The sequence below is a fragment of the Parasteatoda tepidariorum genome, chromosome 7 (genome assembly GCF_982258835.1).
Source record: "Parasteatoda tepidariorum strain Cologne lab strain chromosome 7, Ptep-v5.0, whole genome shotgun sequence".
Taxonomy (NCBI): domain Eukaryota; kingdom Metazoa; phylum Arthropoda; class Arachnida; order Araneae; family Theridiidae; genus Parasteatoda; species Parasteatoda tepidariorum.
This window is the reverse complement of record NC_141761.1, coordinates 39198764-39219892: the sequence shown is the minus strand read 5'-3', so window position 1 is coordinate 39219892 and position 21129 is coordinate 39198764. Positions and strand designations below refer to the sequence as shown.

The 21129-nt window shown below is 25.9% G+C and overlaps 1 protein-coding gene across 1 annotated transcript in view; it reads left to right on the top strand.

Moving 5' to 3' along the window:
• Positions 1-259: 259 nt before the first annotated feature.
• The window catches only part of LOC107447044 (uncharacterized), a 210312-nt gene continuing 189442 nt past the window's right edge, over positions 260-21129 (top strand). The window contains exons 1-20 of the mRNA XM_087167704.1: positions 260-279; positions 1265-1321; positions 1505-1552; positions 1821-1877; positions 3259-3306; positions 5818-5874; positions 7057-7113; positions 7878-7937; positions 8048-8104; positions 9746-9793; positions 11509-11559; positions 12669-12725; positions 13192-13236; positions 14057-14107; positions 15320-15376; positions 16565-16618; positions 18077-18127; positions 18244-18300; positions 19069-19128; positions 19229-19285. Of these exons, the coding sequence (XP_087023830.1) occupies positions 1823-1877; positions 3259-3306; positions 5818-5874; positions 7057-7113; positions 7878-7937; positions 8048-8104; positions 9746-9793; positions 11509-11559; positions 12669-12725; positions 13192-13236; positions 14057-14107; positions 15320-15376; positions 16565-16618; positions 18077-18127; positions 18244-18300; positions 19069-19128; positions 19229-19285 (922 nt within the window). The 5' untranslated portion in view covers positions 260-279; positions 1265-1321; positions 1505-1552; positions 1821-1822. The remainder of the gene's footprint in view (positions 280-1264; positions 1322-1504; positions 1553-1820; positions 1878-3258; positions 3307-5817; positions 5875-7056; positions 7114-7877; positions 7938-8047; positions 8105-9745; positions 9794-11508; positions 11560-12668; positions 12726-13191; positions 13237-14056; positions 14108-15319; positions 15377-16564; positions 16619-18076; positions 18128-18243; positions 18301-19068; positions 19129-19228; positions 19286-21129) is intronic.

The window sequence follows — 21129 nt, the reverse complement described above, 5'->3', positions numbered from 1 at the left end:
TTTGGTGTTTTTATTACTTATTATTTCCCCCCTTTTCTTAATATGTCTATAATTTTTCTTTGTTTTTTCTTCATTTTGAACTATATATATATATATATATATATATATATATATATATATATATATATATATATATATATATATATATATATATATATATATATATATATATATATATATATATATATATATATATATATATATATATATATTACATTAATATATAAAATAATAGCTTTTGAAATTTACCTTTTTCAGTTCATAGTGTTAAAAGCTCAGGTAAAAAAAAAAATCTTTTCAATAATATGCTGAATAAATCTATGTTATCTATATTTTAAATTAAGATTTATTTATTTCTGATTAAATCTTCAATGTTGACAAAAAAAATTGCAATATTTTAAATTCACGCTACTAAAATGTAAATTTATGCAATTTTCTGAAATTTAATTTATTTTAATTTAAATATAGATACTATTTTAAAACTGATGTTCTTTAGCTATTATGTCATGATTTAATCTTAATATTTTGATATGGGATTCGCATTTGTAATTTTGAAATTTAACTATTTAATATCTCTTATAAATTCATTAACAATCTATAACACTTATAACAAATGTAAATTAGAAATTCCCAAAAGGTAGTTTAAATTAATTTTAATGCTCATATATATTATTTAAAAAAAAGGAAAAAGGAAGAAATTTGAAATAAAAATTTTGGTTCCTGCAGTTTGATTTTTCTAATGATGTCAATTACCAACACAATGCTTAATGACTTCAGTATAGCTCGAGACAGAATCGTAGTCAGCGAAATATTATTAAATGATGATAATCAAATTTCAAAACGTTTAATAGAATAAAGTCTAAAGTTCTTAAAAGTTAAATTCAGAATTAAAAAAAGTGAAAATATTTTTAAAGGTTCTAACTACATATTATTTTGCAAATTTTTAATATTATACATTGGGAAATAATTCTGAAAATATATAATTTTTTATTCTCAAAGAAATATTTTAAATCATAACAAATGATGAGATCTTTTAAAATCAATATTTCTGTCATTTAAATCATTTAAAGAATTTATTATTGTTTTTGATGAAATTATTTAAACCCAATGTCTTTTTTCTTTATTGCGGAACGTTCTACTTTAATAGTTTTAATAGAAACCGTATTGTTTGATTTATTTTAAATTATTTTAATATAATGATTTTAAAAACTAATAAGTTTCATATCTATATATTATCGAATGATAATCAAATATGTTTTTTTAGAATTGGATAGCACGATACGCAACGTACCAGTAGTAATCGAATCAAGAAAAAACCCTAGTAAGTTGGATTTGTAAATATCAATCACCCATTCTTAAAAAAACAGAGGGTTGAAAAATGAATAAAATACTAAAATAGCATTAGTAAACCACTATTATAAAGAAGTAAAATTTAAGTGATTGCTAATTCTTTGTATTGATTAACATATTTATGTAATTTCAAAGGATAATATATTCATTTCAGACAACCGTTTGAAACGACCTGTTGAAATTTTACCAATAAAAACTCCAGGTAAGCAAATTAATAAAAAATATCATAAAGATTAAAGTGATAAAACTGTTTAATAAGACTAAAAAACAATGCTTTGGAAGACTTCAATTTTTTATTATTCATTTTTTGGATATTTTTAGTATAAAATATAATTACAGCGCATTTGTTCAAAATAGTTTTATATTTTCAACTCGAGTTCAGATTTCCCCCATTTTTTTTTTGTAATGATTCTTGTAAAATTTGTTTTATTTATTATATTTGAGGTATAATTTAACGGTAATTTATGCAGGTATGAAGAAAATGATTTTTAATCGGCCAATCGAAATTGAGTCTTTAAATTCTTCTGGTGAGTATATATTTGTATATATTATAGGAAAAATCATAGATAGAAGGAAATTTGCGACATATTCTGTACAGTTTATAAGTTGTCTTAAATACAGTGCTCTTATGAAGAGACGAGAATAATCATGCATTCAAGATTCAAAAGATGGAAGAAAACGTTTATTTATTTAAAGCTTTTAAGTTGAAAGAACAAAACAGTATTTCACAAAAGTTGCAGGGAGAGCAGCTAATACTACCTCTCCCAGAGAGTTTGGGAAATGAGACTTGTTTATAAAAAGGAATTCTTGGCGTACGTATTATACAGTAGGAAGCTTTGACACTGGTTCTGATTTGACGTTGTAATTATACGGCTGAAGGAAATAAAAATAGACATATGTAGCAATAAATAGTTTAGATTCCATTAGTTCTTATTGCATGTTTTATAATTAAACATCACCGTTTTTTAATTGATCAATTAAAATAAAATAAAAACATAATGAATGAATAAATATGTCAAAATATTTTTTTAATAAATTAAGATTTAGGAACTTACAGAATAAAATAAAGAGAAAATAAGCAAAAGTAAAACATAATTAGACTGAAACACATAATTATAGAGTTCTTTTTAAGTCTGCAACATCAACTAAATGTTCTCTATAATAAGTAAAACCTAAGTATACCTTCCTTAAGTATAGTAAATATTCGATAAGTATAATATGCTCTACTGAAACTAGTATGCGTAGAAACTTTTGAAAATGCATAGCTATGACGTCACAATGAAATGTTTTTAAGTATTATTCGTCCATGGTTGGTAGTCTCTGCTAGTCAACTAAGATGAATACATTAAACACTTTGCAACATTATTGTGAATTTATTATGCTTGGTAAAGTTTTGAGAGTTATATAAATAATTGTCTATTACTAATTTAAATTTAAAAGATAATAAAATTAAACAATACGCAAAGTAAAGAATTCCAAATCAAATTCCTGTGAAAAGTTCCGACACTCAAAGTGTCAGTATTTTTTATTACCCAAACTATTTTTACAGGAAGATATTACGGGATTTTACTCATTATAGTAATTACTGTAAAATCACTGAATTGATCTAATTTAATAAATATTACTGTAGAGATTATGGTAAATTATTTTACGGTAAATATGGATACGGTAAAGTGAATTTTACTGATGATGCACCCAAAGGGCGGGTATTTTATATCATAGTTTAATCCGGAATATTTTACTGTGCATTTAAACAAATTATTACATTGTTAGGATATTAATAGTTATATCATTTTGTGTATGTCGCATTAAATAAGGTTTATATAACAACCCTAAATAAACAAATTTGAAATACTGAATGCTGAAAGATATTTGGATTAAACAATCTTGTATAAAATTATTTTATAGAAAGATACAAACGACCCGTCATAATTCATGAATGTCCTCTTTCTTTCGGTAAGTATAGCTTTGTCTCAACAGCATTTCTAAAAAAAATTTAATTTGAAATGTAAAAATGTGTAACTTCATTGGAGTATCCTATTGATGATTTTCGAAATTTTTGGACTCCATTATTAACTTTTATGATTTTATGTATGATTTTATTATAGTAAGACATTAGGTCTTTCAAAATGATTCTAATATCCCTAAGATAAAGTTATATAATCTTTCGTAGCATCTTAAGGACTATGAATTATTTAAAACTGATTAAAAAATAAAGATGTCATTGGCATGTGTCGAATGTTATTCATCCTCCATGCTACGTCCTAAGTAAGCGAAACATTTTTTACATCTTTGTAACGAAATGTTATTTATCTTAAACATTTTATAACGAGAGCAATGCTATTTTTCTTAATAAATGATTTGCGACAAGATATGTAACTACAATTAAAGAAACACATATTAATCCGATCGACATGAAAATATCTAAATGGTCTCTCCTACATCTATAAACAGCTTCCAGAAAGATTTCAGGACAATGAATGATTTAACTAACCCGCATTTGCGTTACTTGGAGAATAAAACCACGAAAACCTCCCATGGTTAGCCTTACTGCAAGTGGACTCTAACCCTTGACCCGTCTACAACTGAGGAAATTTTATATCTGCACTGTAGTCAGTACGAGCCAGGTGCAGAATTCGAGTGAATCAGACATTGCTGGGATTCGAACCAGGTTTACCTCATTGGAAGGCAAGCGCTCTATCCCCTGAACCAACATGGCTTTCATGGAAGTATTTTATTTTAAAACTGTCGTTGAACAGACCACCCAATTTTTGGGGTTTACGACTACTAATGTTTAACTCCGTAGCGATGTAATTCTGAATTCATTTCAAAAGATAAGGGAATTCCTAGATAAAGTATTGAGGGAAATTTTGCCCAAGTGGAGGACTTTTTGATGGAACTAAACCGCATTTGCATGAAGAGAAAGATCACCAAGCCCTCCAGTGGTTAGATTGACAGCTAGAGGACTCTAACCAATGATCCGTCTACCGCTGAGGATATTTCAAGTCAACACTCTAGACCGCGCAAGCCGAATGCGGAATTCGTATCGGCAAACCAGTGCTTTGATTCGAACTTGCTTCACCTCTTTGGAACGCGAATGCTCTAACCCCTGGGCCATCGCGACTATTATGGAGGTATTCAAATATCGCAACAAGAAGCGATGGAGCTTGGAAACCGTTGGTATGTTTGAATCAGTCAAAAAATGGATCAAGAAGAAGATAGCTAATTCTCAAAGGGTGGCGGGTGAGTTTATAATCACCGTCAAATAAATCTTTAAAACTCATATTAAATTTAAGAAATCAGTCACTAGTAACAAATTCTTATTGATTGTGGTCATTGATGGCCTTCTTAGTGACTTCTTCATGTATTTCAAAGAATGTTTTGTGCTTGCCAGTAGACATAACACTCATCCCTTAAGATAGTTTTTATCATGCACAATTTTCCCCTTTAAACTTGCTGAGTTTTGCACGAAATTTGAGGGGCTATTATTATAGGGTGCACTATGATATGCACGTAATAGAGACAAAAACATGCCTCACGAAAATGTTGTATTATTCCTCTAGTATGAGGAGAGGATATAGTAACCACACAAGTATACACGGAACGTTTCCTTCGCCTTACAACCGGTCTGAGAGCAAGTATAAGTTTCACTAGCGACATGATTTTTCGCAAACTTTTTGTATGTATAAAATAACATGTACGAGCTATTTAAACAACACAAATTAAGTTGAACTTTAATAAGGTTTTCTAAAAGTGGATATGGGGAATTTCATAATTTTTGATTTTTAGAAGTAAACTCCTAATATCTTATAAAGGCTTAAATACTCTTTATCCATAATGAGTATGTATTAATAAACGTTATTACACGTTATGTATTTAATAATAAATATATATCACGTTATATATTTACTGTAATATAGCATACTTCATTGCTCACTGTAATCAGTAAATAATAAATGAAATATATTTAAGTTACGAAAAAAAAACATAATCTGCAATTACCTCATTAAATAGAGTAAATGTAATGGTAGGTTTCTCTAAATTGTTCTGCGCACATTATATAAATCTGCAATATACTCTGCTGCTATATAAACTGCATTATATTTCTACATAATCAAATTATGAAATATTGCCCAAATATTCAAAGATAAAGCTATAGAAAACTATCAAAAATTAGGCAGGGTAAAACTGATCAAGACAACTAAGTTCAGTTAGTTGGAGCAAATAATATTCAAGCAGCAAGATTTATTTATTTTTTATTTTGCCGATAAAACACGCAATACAGATAAAAAAAATTTCATATCTGTAGAAGATATTAGTGATTAAAATTACATTTATAATATGAGTTTAAATAATGCTTCAACATTTAAGGGTGTTTAGTGCTAAAAATGCTTTTATTAATCTGTTATAAATAGATATATAGTTAAGCATTTTGATATACATTTAAACCCCTTTTATTTGTTTCAGACATAATTGAAGGTCTTCTGAATGGTACTTATAGAATGGTACCAATAAAATCATCTGGTAAATATAACAGTAGTTTTTAATCATAATCATTATGTATTATTGTGCACTTTTGATGTATTATCGACATTTTGAATGTTTTCTCCCAATTTTTGATTTTATATAGTCTCAAATATTGAATGGAAAACTTATAATTAATGTAAAAAGAGGAAAACCCCTATTAAAACAACGTGCTCATCCAGATACGTACATACTGTTGTATTTGATATGAAACTAATTTTTGCTTGTTTTAGTGTCGTTTTTAGCTAGTGGCTCACTAGACGCGTGTTTCCCGGATGCATTTCTTGCAGTATGTGAAGAAAAACACACTCATTATAATTGTAGTTCCGTAAAAATCCTGATCGGTTTCATATACTCATTTTCATTTTTTCATTTTCGAACTAACATGGTTGCTCATACTAACAACGGTGCATCTATACTTGTAAGTCTTATCCTCCATTTTCCTTACTCAAACTAGAGAATCTTATTTAATTTATTAATAAAAAAAAAATATTTCCAAATCTGCAAGATTTCTGTCACAAATATGTACACACTTATGAAAAAGCATGCTATATTTTGCATTGAAATTTATTAAATATCGTGATTGGAGGCACCTCACATATTCTTCCTCTTTTCCATTCCCTGGGACAGGAAAACTTAAGGTAGATTACGTTTTTCACAGTGTTTGACATTCTTTCCTGGACATTTGATACCTTTTATGGACATCAATCACGGAACATTTCGCATTCTTGGGCAAATTTTAAATATCTGAATGCTTAACTTAAAATGTCTCAATGTTTTTTTATGAAATTTTTCAGTACACATTTGACTTGATTTCAAATTAAATAATTAATGTTTATTACTCAATGATATCTAGCAAACTCAGCTCGAAGACTTAAATTTCTCATTCAAGAAAAGTCCTGTATATGAGCTGGTTACGTTGTGATCAGCCACTAGACTAGTATTTTCGATTATGGCCCTCGGAAACTTTCATTTCGGAAAACTTTTTTCGATGATATTCAATGAATAACGTAGTTCATTAATGTAAAAATTACTTTTGTAAGTACTGTCATACGTTTTGAAATTTAAGTTGTATTGTTATCGTTCCAGAAAGTGATCTACTTTTAATGTTTGAATTATGAAACAGTTAGTTTCTTTTAAATAAAAAAGTGTTTAATTTTTTAATATGTTTTTCTTTTCTAGGAACGAAGAAATATTTATTTAAACGACCAGTCGAAATTGAAAACATACCAACCAAAGGTAAATATAGTTATAAAAATGAATTTAATAATGCTGACAATGAGTAGATAAGAGAATATGAGATTGCAGACAATTTATTAAACAAAGAATAGCAGACATTAAGGTAGAAAAATAAGGCATAAAACATGTTTAATATTAACTCATCTTTTGTCAGATGCAAGTAATCCACATCTGATAAAATATATCAAAATAAGAGGAAAATTAAATTATGAATAATAAATGTAATTAATACATTAGTAATAAATTTTTTTAGATATTTTTAGCGAAATAAGTGATTTTTTTTTCTTTAAGAAAATCAATTTGTTAAGGTAAAGTAATTTTTAGAATTACGCTTTTCAAAGTTGAATTTTTTTTAAAATCAAAAAAGGAATTCCTCAAATCTTAACAGATATTTTTAGCGAAATAAGTGATTTTTTTTCTTTAAGAAAATCAATTTGTTAAGGTAAAGTAATTTTTAGAATTACGCTTTTCAAAGAAGAATTTTTTTTAAAATTAAAAAAGGAATTCCTCAAATCTTAACAGAATTGTCTTAATAATATTTGGCTAGATATGAATAACGATGCATATTATAATCTCAGAAGAATACAACATCAAGATATGGTCTCATACAGATCTCAGAATCACGGAGAAAAGTATTATAGCTAAGCGGATAATTAAACACAATATATAAATTCATAATTTAATAGCTATTTGTAAGCTTATAACTAAACAGCAAATAATTAACTAATAATTTTATGCCAATTTTGCTTCAATTTTTTCTTCAGATAAATACGGGAAAACAGGGAAACGCCCGGTTGTAATTCATGAAAGTCCATTCACTTTTGGTAAGTTGTTTTATAATAATGATCAAAAACTGGAAAATATTTCAGCCATTAAGTAAAAATAACGGTTAAGCAGAAAAAAATATTTAGAATTTCTAACTTGTTCATTTCAGAAATCATCAAAAGTATATTGAATGGTACTTATAGAATGCTAAACAACAAAACTTCTGGTAAGTACATGGCAAGCATAGATTTTTAATCATTTTACAAATCAATTTAACTGAAATTTCCATAACTGAACATAACTATCAAAATTGTATCAATAAGCTTTTTTTTCATCATAGTTATGTGAAAAAAATTGTATTTTGCTTTCAAATACACAGTTTTTTAAAGAAATAAATAAACATATCTTAAAATTACGTACAGCAAAAAAGGGTATATTCTGAAGCGAACATATAACACACGCACAATATATATATATATATATATATATATATATATATATATATATATATATGAAGATGTAGAAAATGTTATGATAAATAAAATCACTACTGGAAATGGAATCCTAACTATCAAATAGAAAATATATTAAAAAGAAATTAAAGTAACTGTTTAATAGTTATGTTGTTATTTAGTTTGTTATTTCATGGTGATGAGTTTGATTTTCTTCTGCCGTGCTGATATTTTGAGTTCTTTTATAAAGTAATAACTTATTTTATTTCTACTAATAATACTTCCTTTAAATATTCTTTCAGCTGTTACTTTAGCAATGTCACAACTTATCATATACTTTTTCTTCGATTATCATTATTTTTGTATTTATATCTAAAAATTGTATATGTATATATAAAATATAGATAAATAGATTAATAAAGAAGATTAATCTTTTGAAAAAAATGGCATTTTGGGACTTTCTGCAAAAAGAAAATGATATTGATATGAAAAACGTATTATAGAAATTTCACGAACTTAATGCTGAAAAGATTCAAAGGGGGGAATTCAAATGAGATAATTAATCAGTAGCAACTTTTCATTTGTCAGCATAAGCTGACAAAAAAACGAATAGGCATACTTTATTTTCCTGGTATTTGAATTTTTGACCTTCAAAATATGGGAAATAGCTGGTAAAACTAAGCCTGAGGTATAACGAAATCCATAAAAAGTAAAATTTACATTAATGAGCCTAATTCTATAGCTTTGCTCCCTTTGAAACTATTCCGACTATATTTTCAATATAGTGGTCAATCTCCATGTTTTAATAGCCAAAAACTCAAATTTGTAGAAAAAAAAAGGTGCGTATATTTAGAAAAAAAACATTCTTAAGTCTGTTTCGACTAATCATTATTTTTAATCATTATCATTAATTAATGGGCATATTTAATTAAACCTTAGCACCTTATGATCAGAAACTAAGAGATAATCATACGTGCTTTACGATCAGCATTTAGTCTCAAAAAATTCGTTCATTTGAACAAAAATTGCTTAAAGTGAAGTCTTTTTATTTATTTTGCGCACTGTAAAGTCCTCAAAGAATCAAATAAAACAACAAAAAAAATGTAAACAGGTAAATACTATGTAATATAAAAATTCTAAGATATTTTATCGCTCTCTTCTATAAAATAATTATACCTGTATTTGTTAGGTTGAGAGTGTTTTTGACTCGCTCAACAATTGTCTACAAAAATGCTGTAAACATTAAAGTTATTGTTATAGCCATATATTTGAAATATAATTTTTAATTTGTTCATTATTCTTTTTCAAAATTGTCAAATTTACTTTTTAGTTACTGTACAAAGTCAGTACGAGAATGAAAGCCAATTAAAATAAGACAATATTTTTTTAATGTTGAGTTCTTTTTTTTCTTTCAGGAGACATGACTAAATTTTTCGAACGCCCTATTGAAATCATAAAATCAGGTAATTAAGGTGTTATAAATATTCTAAACCATTTAAAATGCAACTATACATAAATAATAATTTATCAGTCACGATTACAGAAAAAAATTATTATGTACCATTTAACACAATATCAGTAGTACGTATAACCAAAATAATTTAGCTTCCTCTATCTATGGAGATTTTCTAATTTTCCCCAAAACAACGTTTTCTCTAAGCATTTTCTCGTAAACTTTGATTTGAAGTATATAGCTTTTTTACTTCAATTAATAAATATTACTAATATTAATAAAGCATTGGCTTGATATTAATGTGGAAATTTTTTACGGTTCCTCAAAACAAGTAAATATTTTTTCTCCATTAAACTTGCATTTTAGAGCATAAAAAATTTATTTTAAGTGATGCATTTACTTACATTAATTAAGCATCATTGGTGCCAATAATAATATGGTACTTTTTTAAGGTTTTCTTAAACAAATAAATAACTTTACTTCATGAGTTTTACTTTTTAAAATGTACCTTATTTTGTTTTGATCTTACTTCAAATCTAGTGCTAAAATTAATTAGGATCATTGGCGTTAATAATAGTATGGCGATTTTTTAAGTTTCTCCTAAACGCATTAGTACCACTTTCTCATTAATTTTTCCTTTCAATATAAAGCTAATTTTTCATTTCAATTACCATTGATTTTAAATTATTTACTTTTATAGAAAAAACGGTTTAAGATAATCATATAAACAAAATAGCAGGCATTTTCAGATTACTTAAGAAATACTAATTTGGTGACTTTGTCTTTATTTTTTTTATTAAAACCGTAAAATAATTGCTAAAGCTTAACCAATCAGTGATTAAATATAATTTTTCCCTCATCCCGTTCAAACGGTCAGCAGTAGAATGTCCTTATGTCGAGGGTGACCTTCCCTGTCCTTCGAACTATTGGTAGTAACAAGTTCATCACTCATAGTCAGATGGCTTAGGAGTCAAAAAATTACACTCGAATAGACATTCATTTATATAAGGAGGTATAATAAAAATATGCTGTATTCAACCATTAATGATTCAATATAATGTAATATAAAATAATATAAAGTAATGATTCAAACTAATCAATGTAATACAAAGATGCAAATCAATCATAATTTATCATATTACTTCAAAATGTTTTGTAAAGACACTGAATTTAAAAATCATTATCTATTTAGAGAAGGAAATATTGCAATGGTAAAAGAAATTAATACAAAATTAATACTTTCTCTTTTTTTTAAAAAAAAATCAGATTTTTTTTGTAAGCTATGCATAAATTTTTTAATATATTTTAATCTATTTTTAATACAACAAATTACTTTGTGCAAAATAGAATGAAACAAATTTTTTGTATGTTCATAACACTAATTTGCAACTATAGGAAGATCCCACCATTCATAAGTAATTTTTACGTAGAATTTAACATTTGTCTTCTCGCAATAACATTACTTTTTGGCTATACTAAAAACTTTTATATTTTAAAAACTAAAATATTTTCAGTTTTTTTTTTAAATTTTAAAGCACTTTGGAATAATGTGTTTCTTAGAAATGTATGTAAAAGAATGCTTTTACCATGATCTAAAATAAATAAAATAAAGAAGTTTTACAGTAAATTTAAATATTTCAGTTTATAATAAATTTACCTGGCTTTCTGCATGAAATAAATATTCAAAAAATATATATTGTTATAACTATTATCCATTGCTTGCAGGAAAAATGAATAAACGGCCCCTTACAATCCCTAAAAGTCCATTAACATTTGGTAAGTATGTGTTATAATTAATCAATACTTTGGATCATACATCAATAAAAATAGTCTGGAGATTGTTGAGCTGTTTTGAATACATATAAATCAATAATTTTCAGCTACAATTTTCAAGCTTAAACCATTTTTAGCATAAGTAAACTTAATTGTTTGACATCCTGTAAGATCAGTCAGAATCAATTTGTTTTACGAATGATATTTTTAAATACTCAGAGTAATGTTTAAAAAATTCTTTTAGTAGATATATTTTAAAAGGAAGGTGTTAATTTAATAAAAACAATAAAAACTCTTTTCATTAATTTTTAATCAATTAACTTTTTTCTTAAAATTAAGCTCGAATATAAATTTTTGCACTACATTAAGAAATTTAATCTTGAAACAGTGCTTGAACTGTAAAAAAAAACTTTTTATGTATCCTAATCCTAAAAATTTAGGCACCTGTTGTTATACCAAATGTGGTGAGGTAAAATACCAAAAATACTTCTTGGTATAATCAAATACCAAAGTCAGTTCTTGGTGTTGTAAAACATCAGTAATGGCCATTTACAGAATGTTTGGTGTAAAGTAGTTGCCATTATTTTTAGATAAAATGAACAAAGATAATATATCAAGGAACAATGATAAAATGTGTGATAACAAAAAGATATAATACACATAAGCGTCAGTAAAGTTCTTTTCATTATAGTGTTCACCGTAAGAACAGTTACTTTAGAATGCATAGGCTTTCTATAGAAATTAGTTTGTAAATCAAGCCTACGCAGAGCAGAAAAAAAGAAAAAAAAACATGATGCAAATTTGAGTTCGGTGTAGAACAGTAGCTGATAGAAATTAAGTATCATAAAATTATCTGATGCAATTTTTAAGAACTAAAATAAAATTATCCTTATTACACATCTGAAAACATACAAACGTTTCGTGATGACGAACTATTTATCTCTTATTTTTCCCATATTTCCTTGAATCCTAATATATTAATAGTCTATATTAATAAGACACCTGATTTAAAAGTTAAAAATTTAAATAAGGATTTTCTAACGTATAGGATTGAAAATGAATGTATTCAAAAGGAAGGTATTCAATGCTGTATTTTATTTTATTGTTTCTAGAGATTCTCGAAAGTATTTTGAATGGTACTTATAAGATGGTATCAAATATGACAAATCGTAAGTACCTATTGTTTATATCACTCAGATCACTAAAGATGTTTTGAAAAATTATAAAGAAAATTCACTGTAACGAAATAAGAAGAACTTAAAATAATCATTTTTGAATTTAAAAAATAAAGGTTTTTTAAAATTGTAATATTTTAATAATAGTTTTCAATTTATTTTTAGACTGTAATTTCTAAAACTGTATACTGTTTTAAAGCTCTAAAAAACTAGTTTGAAATTTAAAATGCAGATTTTCTTTGTTATTAAATTTAAAGAGTTCAAAATTATTTTCTTGCAATTCTAGTTTTTTTTAAAAAAAACATGCAATTATGCATTTCTCATTTTTTATAATATTTTTTATTATATTTCATAATTTTCCGATACAATTTTCATCCTGTGATTTTAATGAGTCTTACAAATTTTTAAAGTTAAAAATACTAACTATTCAAGTTTGTTAATGCTCTCTCTTTCATTTCAGAAATGATGAACTTTTTATTTAAACGTCCTGTTGAAATTGAACCAGGTAATAATGGGAAATATACAAGAAATATATGAATAACAAATTGGAGAATGTTATTTTAAAAAATTCAATAATTAAAATGCTGTTGAAGGTAATTATAAAACAGCTGGGAAATAATGCACCAAGTTTTTAATATTTTATCTGCAAAATTATAAACGTTGATGATCGTTAGATATTTATTTATTTATCGTTAGATATTTATTTATCCCAGAGATTCTCGATAGGGCTGAGGTCTGGGCTTTGGGTAGGCCAGTCCCATCGATTAACCCCATTGGCCCCATATCAAGCCTTGGTAACCCTCACAACATGACAGCTGGCATTGCGTCCTGGAAGTAACAGGGGTCCACCTCATAAAACTGCCACAAAGTAGGAAGCACACTGTCATCCAAAATAGTGAAGTAGGCATCTTGCATGGGACTAATGCCGATGTTGTTGCCTACATGATGTATACCGGCGTATCTCAGGTCCGCAGATATAGTCATTGGCATAGGTCTCCAAATACTTATTGGTAGTTAGTATATGTTCTCCTTCTTGAGAGAATCTAAGTCTAAGATAACAGCTCAGCTTCTACTAATCGGCCCCGTGGAAACATATATATACGTCCAAAAAAAGGAAATTAATTGCATTATACAACGTTCATAGTCTATTTTATGTTAAGTAGTTTGAGCTATATCTATAACTCTAAAACCTTTATATACATTAAGAAAAAGTTTATAAGATAATATCAGATTAATTAATTTAATCATGTGATTACTAAACAAAGCATAGTAAGTAGAATATCTTCATAAATAAATGCGTTTTAAGCGTTTTAAATTTCTTACAGGAAAGTATGGGAAAAGACCAGTAATAATTCATGAAGATCAGCTAACATTCGGTTAGTAAGTTTTTGCAAAATTCTTGATAACGTTCTTTCAAAAACGACAAAATGCTTTGCAAAATATTTTTTAAATAATTCACTCCATTTAAATAAAGACTCATCTATTATTTTAAAGCTTTTGTTGTTACACAGCTTAACATGGATGCACTGCAAAAGAAATGCCGTATCAAATTACGGTAGAAAGTACCGGCACTTTGAGTATATTATCCGAAAAATCCATTTTACCGTAAAATCTATTTTTAACTTAAACTATTATACAGCAATACTTATTTAATTAGAGTAATTATTGCTGTTAAATTTGCGGTGTATAAAACTGTTTGTTCCATAAATGGGTTAAAAGGGTTTTATTACGAAAAGTGCCGTCAATCTGAAACTGCCGTCACATTATACTATAATTTTATCTGTTTTTTTTTCATTGCGCTTGTTTTAATTTAATCCCCTTTTTTATTTCTGTCTTTCGCTCTTTGGAATGCACATAAATGCCATTTTTAGAACTTATCAAAAGTTCACTAGCAAGTGCTTAATTCCCAATATAACTTCAAATAAATGTATATCAAATGCGCTAAAAGTTAATTACTATAAATTTCAATATATTAAATGAAATTCTGAATTTATGCATTATTATTTTTCTTTATTTTCGATTGCACTATAGAAACTTTTGAAATAATGCAAGTAAAGGAAAATATAATGTAAATAATAAATAATCACAGTTTTTTTTTGCCTGAACATTAATTCTGCCAAAAATTTCTCTCTGCCACTTTTTCGATGGAGAAAGATTCTACAATCTGTTCTTTATTCGTTAATCGAAATGCATAATTTGAAGAGAATGGTAACCGATTCATTATTTTTCACTGAACAGATTAATTACAATGTATGATTCTTTAATAAAAAAATACACATGTTTTAAGATATTTATAGCATGAAAGTAGTAGAAGTTATTATTTAATATATTGAATATTATTTATTATTTTGATAAAAAAATCCATTGTAATACCTGGTATTTTTTGTCACTACTAAATTTGTAACTTTGTTTATTGGTGTTAGTTAATAACTCAAAATTAGAAATGATTAATAGCTTTATTTTATTTTTTGCCTGGTTGTCATGTATCTTAAGTATTTTCTTAAGCATTATCTTAAATATTATTTTAATTTATGTATGGTCCGTAAAATTTTTATCGGTAAGCTGACGTGTTGTGTACATGCTTTTAGAAATTCTTGAAAAACTGTTGTCCAAGTGTCCAAACTGTCCATCCAATACAACTTACGGTAAGTGTTAATAAAATTCAATTTATTTTAACTAAGTATTTTATTCAAAGTTGCTCAGAATAAACTCTCGATTTATGTTTTTTTTATCTTCAATTATGTATGATATTTTAGATTTCAATTGAAAAATTGGAAAAAATGAAATGGAATATTTTTTTACCAAATTAACTCTCAGCAATTGTATTTTTGGAGCTCGTTACTGCTTTACTTACTATTATTTACTGCATGAGAAATCGTTTCATTTTTTTCTACATTTAACAATGCAAAGTTTCGATTGTTTAGTAAAACAGAACACTTTTTAAAACTAATTGTCCTGACACTGTCGCTGCTTTGATTCCAAGAGAAAGAGCAATGGTGAGGGAGCCATCAAAGGCAACCCCCCCCCCCCCACTGAAAAAATAAACAAACGGGAGCTGCATCGTCAAATAAACACCAGTATAATCCAGTGATCAACTCTTACTTCCACTTTGAAATGTACAATATAAAAATGGATGTGAAGGAAAATAGAAGATTAGAAGGATAATAGTTTCGTTCGAAGCAGCTTCCTTTATTTAAACAACCATCTTTCAATTTATCATTTATTTCTAAAGAGACACTGGATTATTTGCGAACTCATTCATGGCAGAAAGATACTGAAACAGGAGACGTGTCCCCTTCTCCGCAAGCTCTATAACCCTTCTATTTATAGATTATATGTGAAAGACCTTACCTTTTACAAATAAACCAGACTTAATAAGTTCAAGTTTAAGAAAAAGCAAGGACAGTTAAAATATAAAAAAAGAATTTTACTTAGAGAGGGAAAAATACCTTGAATACAATTTCATTTACTTTGAGCACGATCAACAATAGATTGACCGTTTATCCAGGTATTCGAGCTTGTAAGGGTTAACAGCAACTGTTAAATGCTAGGCACTAGGTACAAAAGGAAAAGTAATTTAAGAAAATTAGGAGGTGTACGCAAAGGTTAAAAACGGCTGATAGTATCTTCACACTAATATATATGTGCATTTGTAAAAAATGGAAACATTTTAATGACATTATTATTTAGTACTCAGATAGTACATTTATGCGTTGCTGTTATTTTTTTAAATTTAGCATGGATTTTCAATTATTTTATATTTATTTAACTGATTTATATTTTGTTCGAATATCTCTGAAAAAATTGTTTCTTACACATGTAACTTTTTCTAGCAGAGATGATGAAAACTTTATTTAACCTCCCAGTAGAAATTGAATCACTGCCAGGTAGTATGTTTTTTTAAAATTAATCATGTCATTATTGAATTATTGATGATTTAAAAAAATGTAAATTAAGCTCTAGTTAATTAGCTCTAGTAATTTAATAAAAAATGAGAGTAGCCTTATTGCTATAGTTTAAAAGATTTGAATAAAATAATTGCAACATTTTGTTCCTGATATTTAAAAGGGTTATGTGTTAAAAACACAATTTTTCGTTTTAATTTTTTTAATTTCCTTTTAAACAAAACTTTTAAGCAAAGATAATGTATTAAAATTAACAAATTATTTGTTATTATAAACTAATTTTCTTGTCTATGAAAACACTTTTTCATATTTTTAACAATTGAGTTCTTAGCTCGAAATATGGTTTTCATTTTTTAAACATATACATAAAAAAATTAATTTGAAATCTTCATTTGCGTATATTATGTACTCTGTACCTGCATAACTTAATTCAAATCATTCGTCAGATGACGCAAAATGCTTACTTATTTTAATCTACTGTATAACTTTTTTAAAGAATAACACAAAATTATTTTGAAAAAGCGAAGTTAAATAAGGGGGGAGAAGCTAGCTAAACATCTTCACGAAATGGTAACAATTCTTAAAATGTATCTTTTAATCAAATTTGATGAAACTTTTTTAAAATATTTAAAAATTAATTTTTAAACCAAAACAGTTTACTTGAACGTGCTCTGCACTCTTTATGTATATCGATCTATGTAATAGTAATATTCAAAAGCATTACTTACCAAAAATCAATATCTAAATATTTAAAATGCACAGCTTGAATAGTATTTTTAAGTCACACACACATATATATATATATATATATATATATATATATATAATATATATATATATATATATATATATATATATATATATATATATATATATATATATATATATATATATATATATATATATATATATATATATATATATATATATATATATATATATATACATATATATATATATATATATATATATATATATATATATATATATATATATATATATATATACATATATATATATATATATATATATATATATATATATATAATTCAAAGTTAATTCATTCATATACCAAACTTCAGGTTAATTGGAGCAATAGGTTAAACGAAAACTTGAAGTTTTGAAGGTAAAATTACCCAAACTACCTAAGAAAGCGCGTTAACGAGTGTCAACAAGATGTTTTAAAAATCATTAAAATAATTTAAATTCACAAATTGATTCATAGAAGCAAATTTTTTAAAAATCCATAACGAAATAAGTTACTGACACTTCTTTAATGCAATAATGAAAATTGAAACCAAAATATTTTTACGAAAGCCACTACTTGAAACAATAATTTCAATAAAAATTTTAAAATCCTTATAATTCTAATTTATTAGTAATAATAAGTGAACCGATACTTTACTTTTCGTTAATGATTACTTTTGATTTCGCTTTCAGGAAAGTATGGTAAACGACCTGTTATAATCCATAAAAGCCCATTAACGTTCGGTAAGTTAACTTTCAATTTCTTGATATTAAAAATAAGATCAATGTTTTTGAAACGCTTCAAAGAATATACTTCTTTATTTTTGATTATATTTTTATGACATATATTTCATTTTTAGAAGTTCTTCAAGGTCTCTTAAATGGAACATATAAAATGATATTTGATACTAGTGATAGTAAGTATGAAAAGTGAAAAAATATGCATGTTTATATTTTAATCAAAATTAATTTCTTATTCAAATGTCTGATAAATGTTTCAAGTTTAAAAAGATTTTTTTTTGTAGCTATTCAACCCTATCCAGCATTACATGTTTAATGTATCTATTTTAATATTATTAATTTGGTACACTTAGAACAATACTTTTTAAGTATAGGGCAAGATTCAAAATTGGTTATTGTTATTCAATACTCAGCTTATTAAAATAATCAATTTTTGCATTTTTAAAAAATGAATTAAAATCAATACATTGATCTGGTAAATACACAATTTTAGCAAATCATATTCAGTATTTTTCAGGTTTCTTTAGCTATTCAAGTTTTTTGAGAGAAATATCAGTTTTTTAACCAGTTATATAAATTACAACGATAAACAATCGCTTAGAAAATTTTGAAAATACCGCAAGTGTTTTGATAAACTAGAGAAATAAGCATAAAAATTTGAGATAAACCACTAAATACATTATTAAAAGTTAAAGGCAATTTAATAATGATGTTCCTCAAAATCGATATTGTATCACTTAAAATGGATAATATTTTGTTTTACTTTGAGATGTATTTAATAAATATGATATATATTTAAATAATATATTAAAATGAATATTAAATATGTGGCAAAATAGTATTGATTATAAAGAGCGAAAAATAAATAATTTTGCAGAAAAAAATCGTATTTTAGTGGCAGTTAAGGTAAAATACGCTAAGAAAAGCGTTGATTTCTTTTACAGTTAGCATGGAGAAACCAGGAAAGCGACCTATTGTAATGAATGAAGGTCCATTTACTTTTGGTAAAATTTTTATATATTAATTACATCATATTGATATTTTCTACAAAGTAAAATTATCCACCACATACCATAATTGTTAATAACTTTTTTTCTATTTCAGAAATAATTAAAATGATTTTAAATGGTACTTATCAAAGATTAACAAATGCAACAGCAGGTAGATATTTTGCTATTATTTTAATTTTTACAACATTAAAAAGCATATTTTTTTTCAACACTTTCAAACATAATAATTTTAGTTACATAAATATAGTTGCTTTTTAATTTAGATATCTGAAAGTAAAAGCTGTTATTTTTGCAATATTCTATGAAACAGATTTAACGGAAAAATATGATTAAAAACATGATAGTGACTATGATAGTATTATTGTAATTATTATTGAGTGAAGCAAAATATCGATTTTCTATTAAACACTTAAAAGAAACCCTTAATGCTATTAACACTCAAGATTAAAAAAAAATTGCAAAATTATCTTTTTTTCTTATTTGTACATCTCTTGCTCGAATTTATTATTTGTATTAATTGCAAATGACTTATAAAATTAATTAATTTATTTATTAATTACAACAGACTTACAAAATTAATTAATTATTTATTCATTACAGAAGACTTACAAAGCTATTAACTTTTAGGAAGAAAAAAATAACAAGCTTAATGATTTTTCTTAGTTATATTTCTTTTTCTTTAATTTATTATTTTTATTAATTAAGAAAGACTTAGTTCATATTTAGTTCATTTAAACTAAATCATTTATCCAACTAAAAGAGGAAAAGAAGCAAATATGTTGTTGCAAATAAAAAATAAGAAGAATTATTTAAAATATGAAAACAAGATCTTAAAAAAACTATTAATTTTGAGAAATTAGCTACTAAAAGATATAATCTCGTCATCAGTCCACAAGATTATATTCACAAATAGAGCGTTTTAGAATGATGCATTAATATAACCGAAGCAAAATATATCAATACAAGCACCAGAAAACGAAACTGATTGGTAAACATAAATTGATTTGAAAATATTGTCTTATTCGAATATATATAGAGAGAGTATATATTTCGTCATTATTGGATAGTGGGATTTATTTTAATGTGCCGTCATTCTGAAGTTAAAAAACACATTTGATTAGCCGTTTTTTCTTTGATTAACCGAAAACAGCAAAAAATTAATAAAAGGAATTAATAAAGTAAATTATAGCAAAGAATTAATGAAAGAAATTTAATCGTAAATGTACAGTGTGTAAAATGAAAAATGAACCAACCTGAATAACTTTTGATCTCATGATCGGATCTTTATGTTCAAGGACTCCATCTTAATCGCTCGAGGGGGCAACCTATTATCTTATATTTGCTAATTAGTTAGTGCAGACGATATTTCAAGTTATGAAATCAGACATAAAAACGTACTTTCACTGAATAAACAGGCATTTTTTTCAATAGATTCGGATTTTTGATTCCCAAAATATAGGATGTATCTGCAATGCGGAAAATATGGTTCTAACAGTTTGGATAGGAGAGCGATCCAAAGTTTGAAACTCTTAATATTAATTTTATTTTTGTGCGTTTCACCATATCTGGAGAAATTTTTAAGTGAATAGAAAAATTTTTCCGTACAATTACAATATCCGTTCATTCAGAGATTATCCCATGCAAAATGTAATTTTTAGTATATATTTATTTCCTTATCATTTTATTTAATAATAGTCGAACAAATTTTGAGTTGTAAGGAATAAAAATTTTTAAGTCATTTTAAAGAAAGTAATTTTAAATGGCAAAATATGATATTTGAGCAAAATTGCTTAAATAATTCATGAGTACCACGAATAGTTTATGAAAAATACGATCAAAATTTGATTTCCCAGGGGCTACTTAAACGATTTTACTTAAATTTTGTATTTTATCATTTAATATTGCAATATTTAAAATGATGTAAGAAATTCTATAACTTGCAATTCAAAAAAATTCTGATTGTTATTAAATAAAATAATAAAAAATCATAATTAT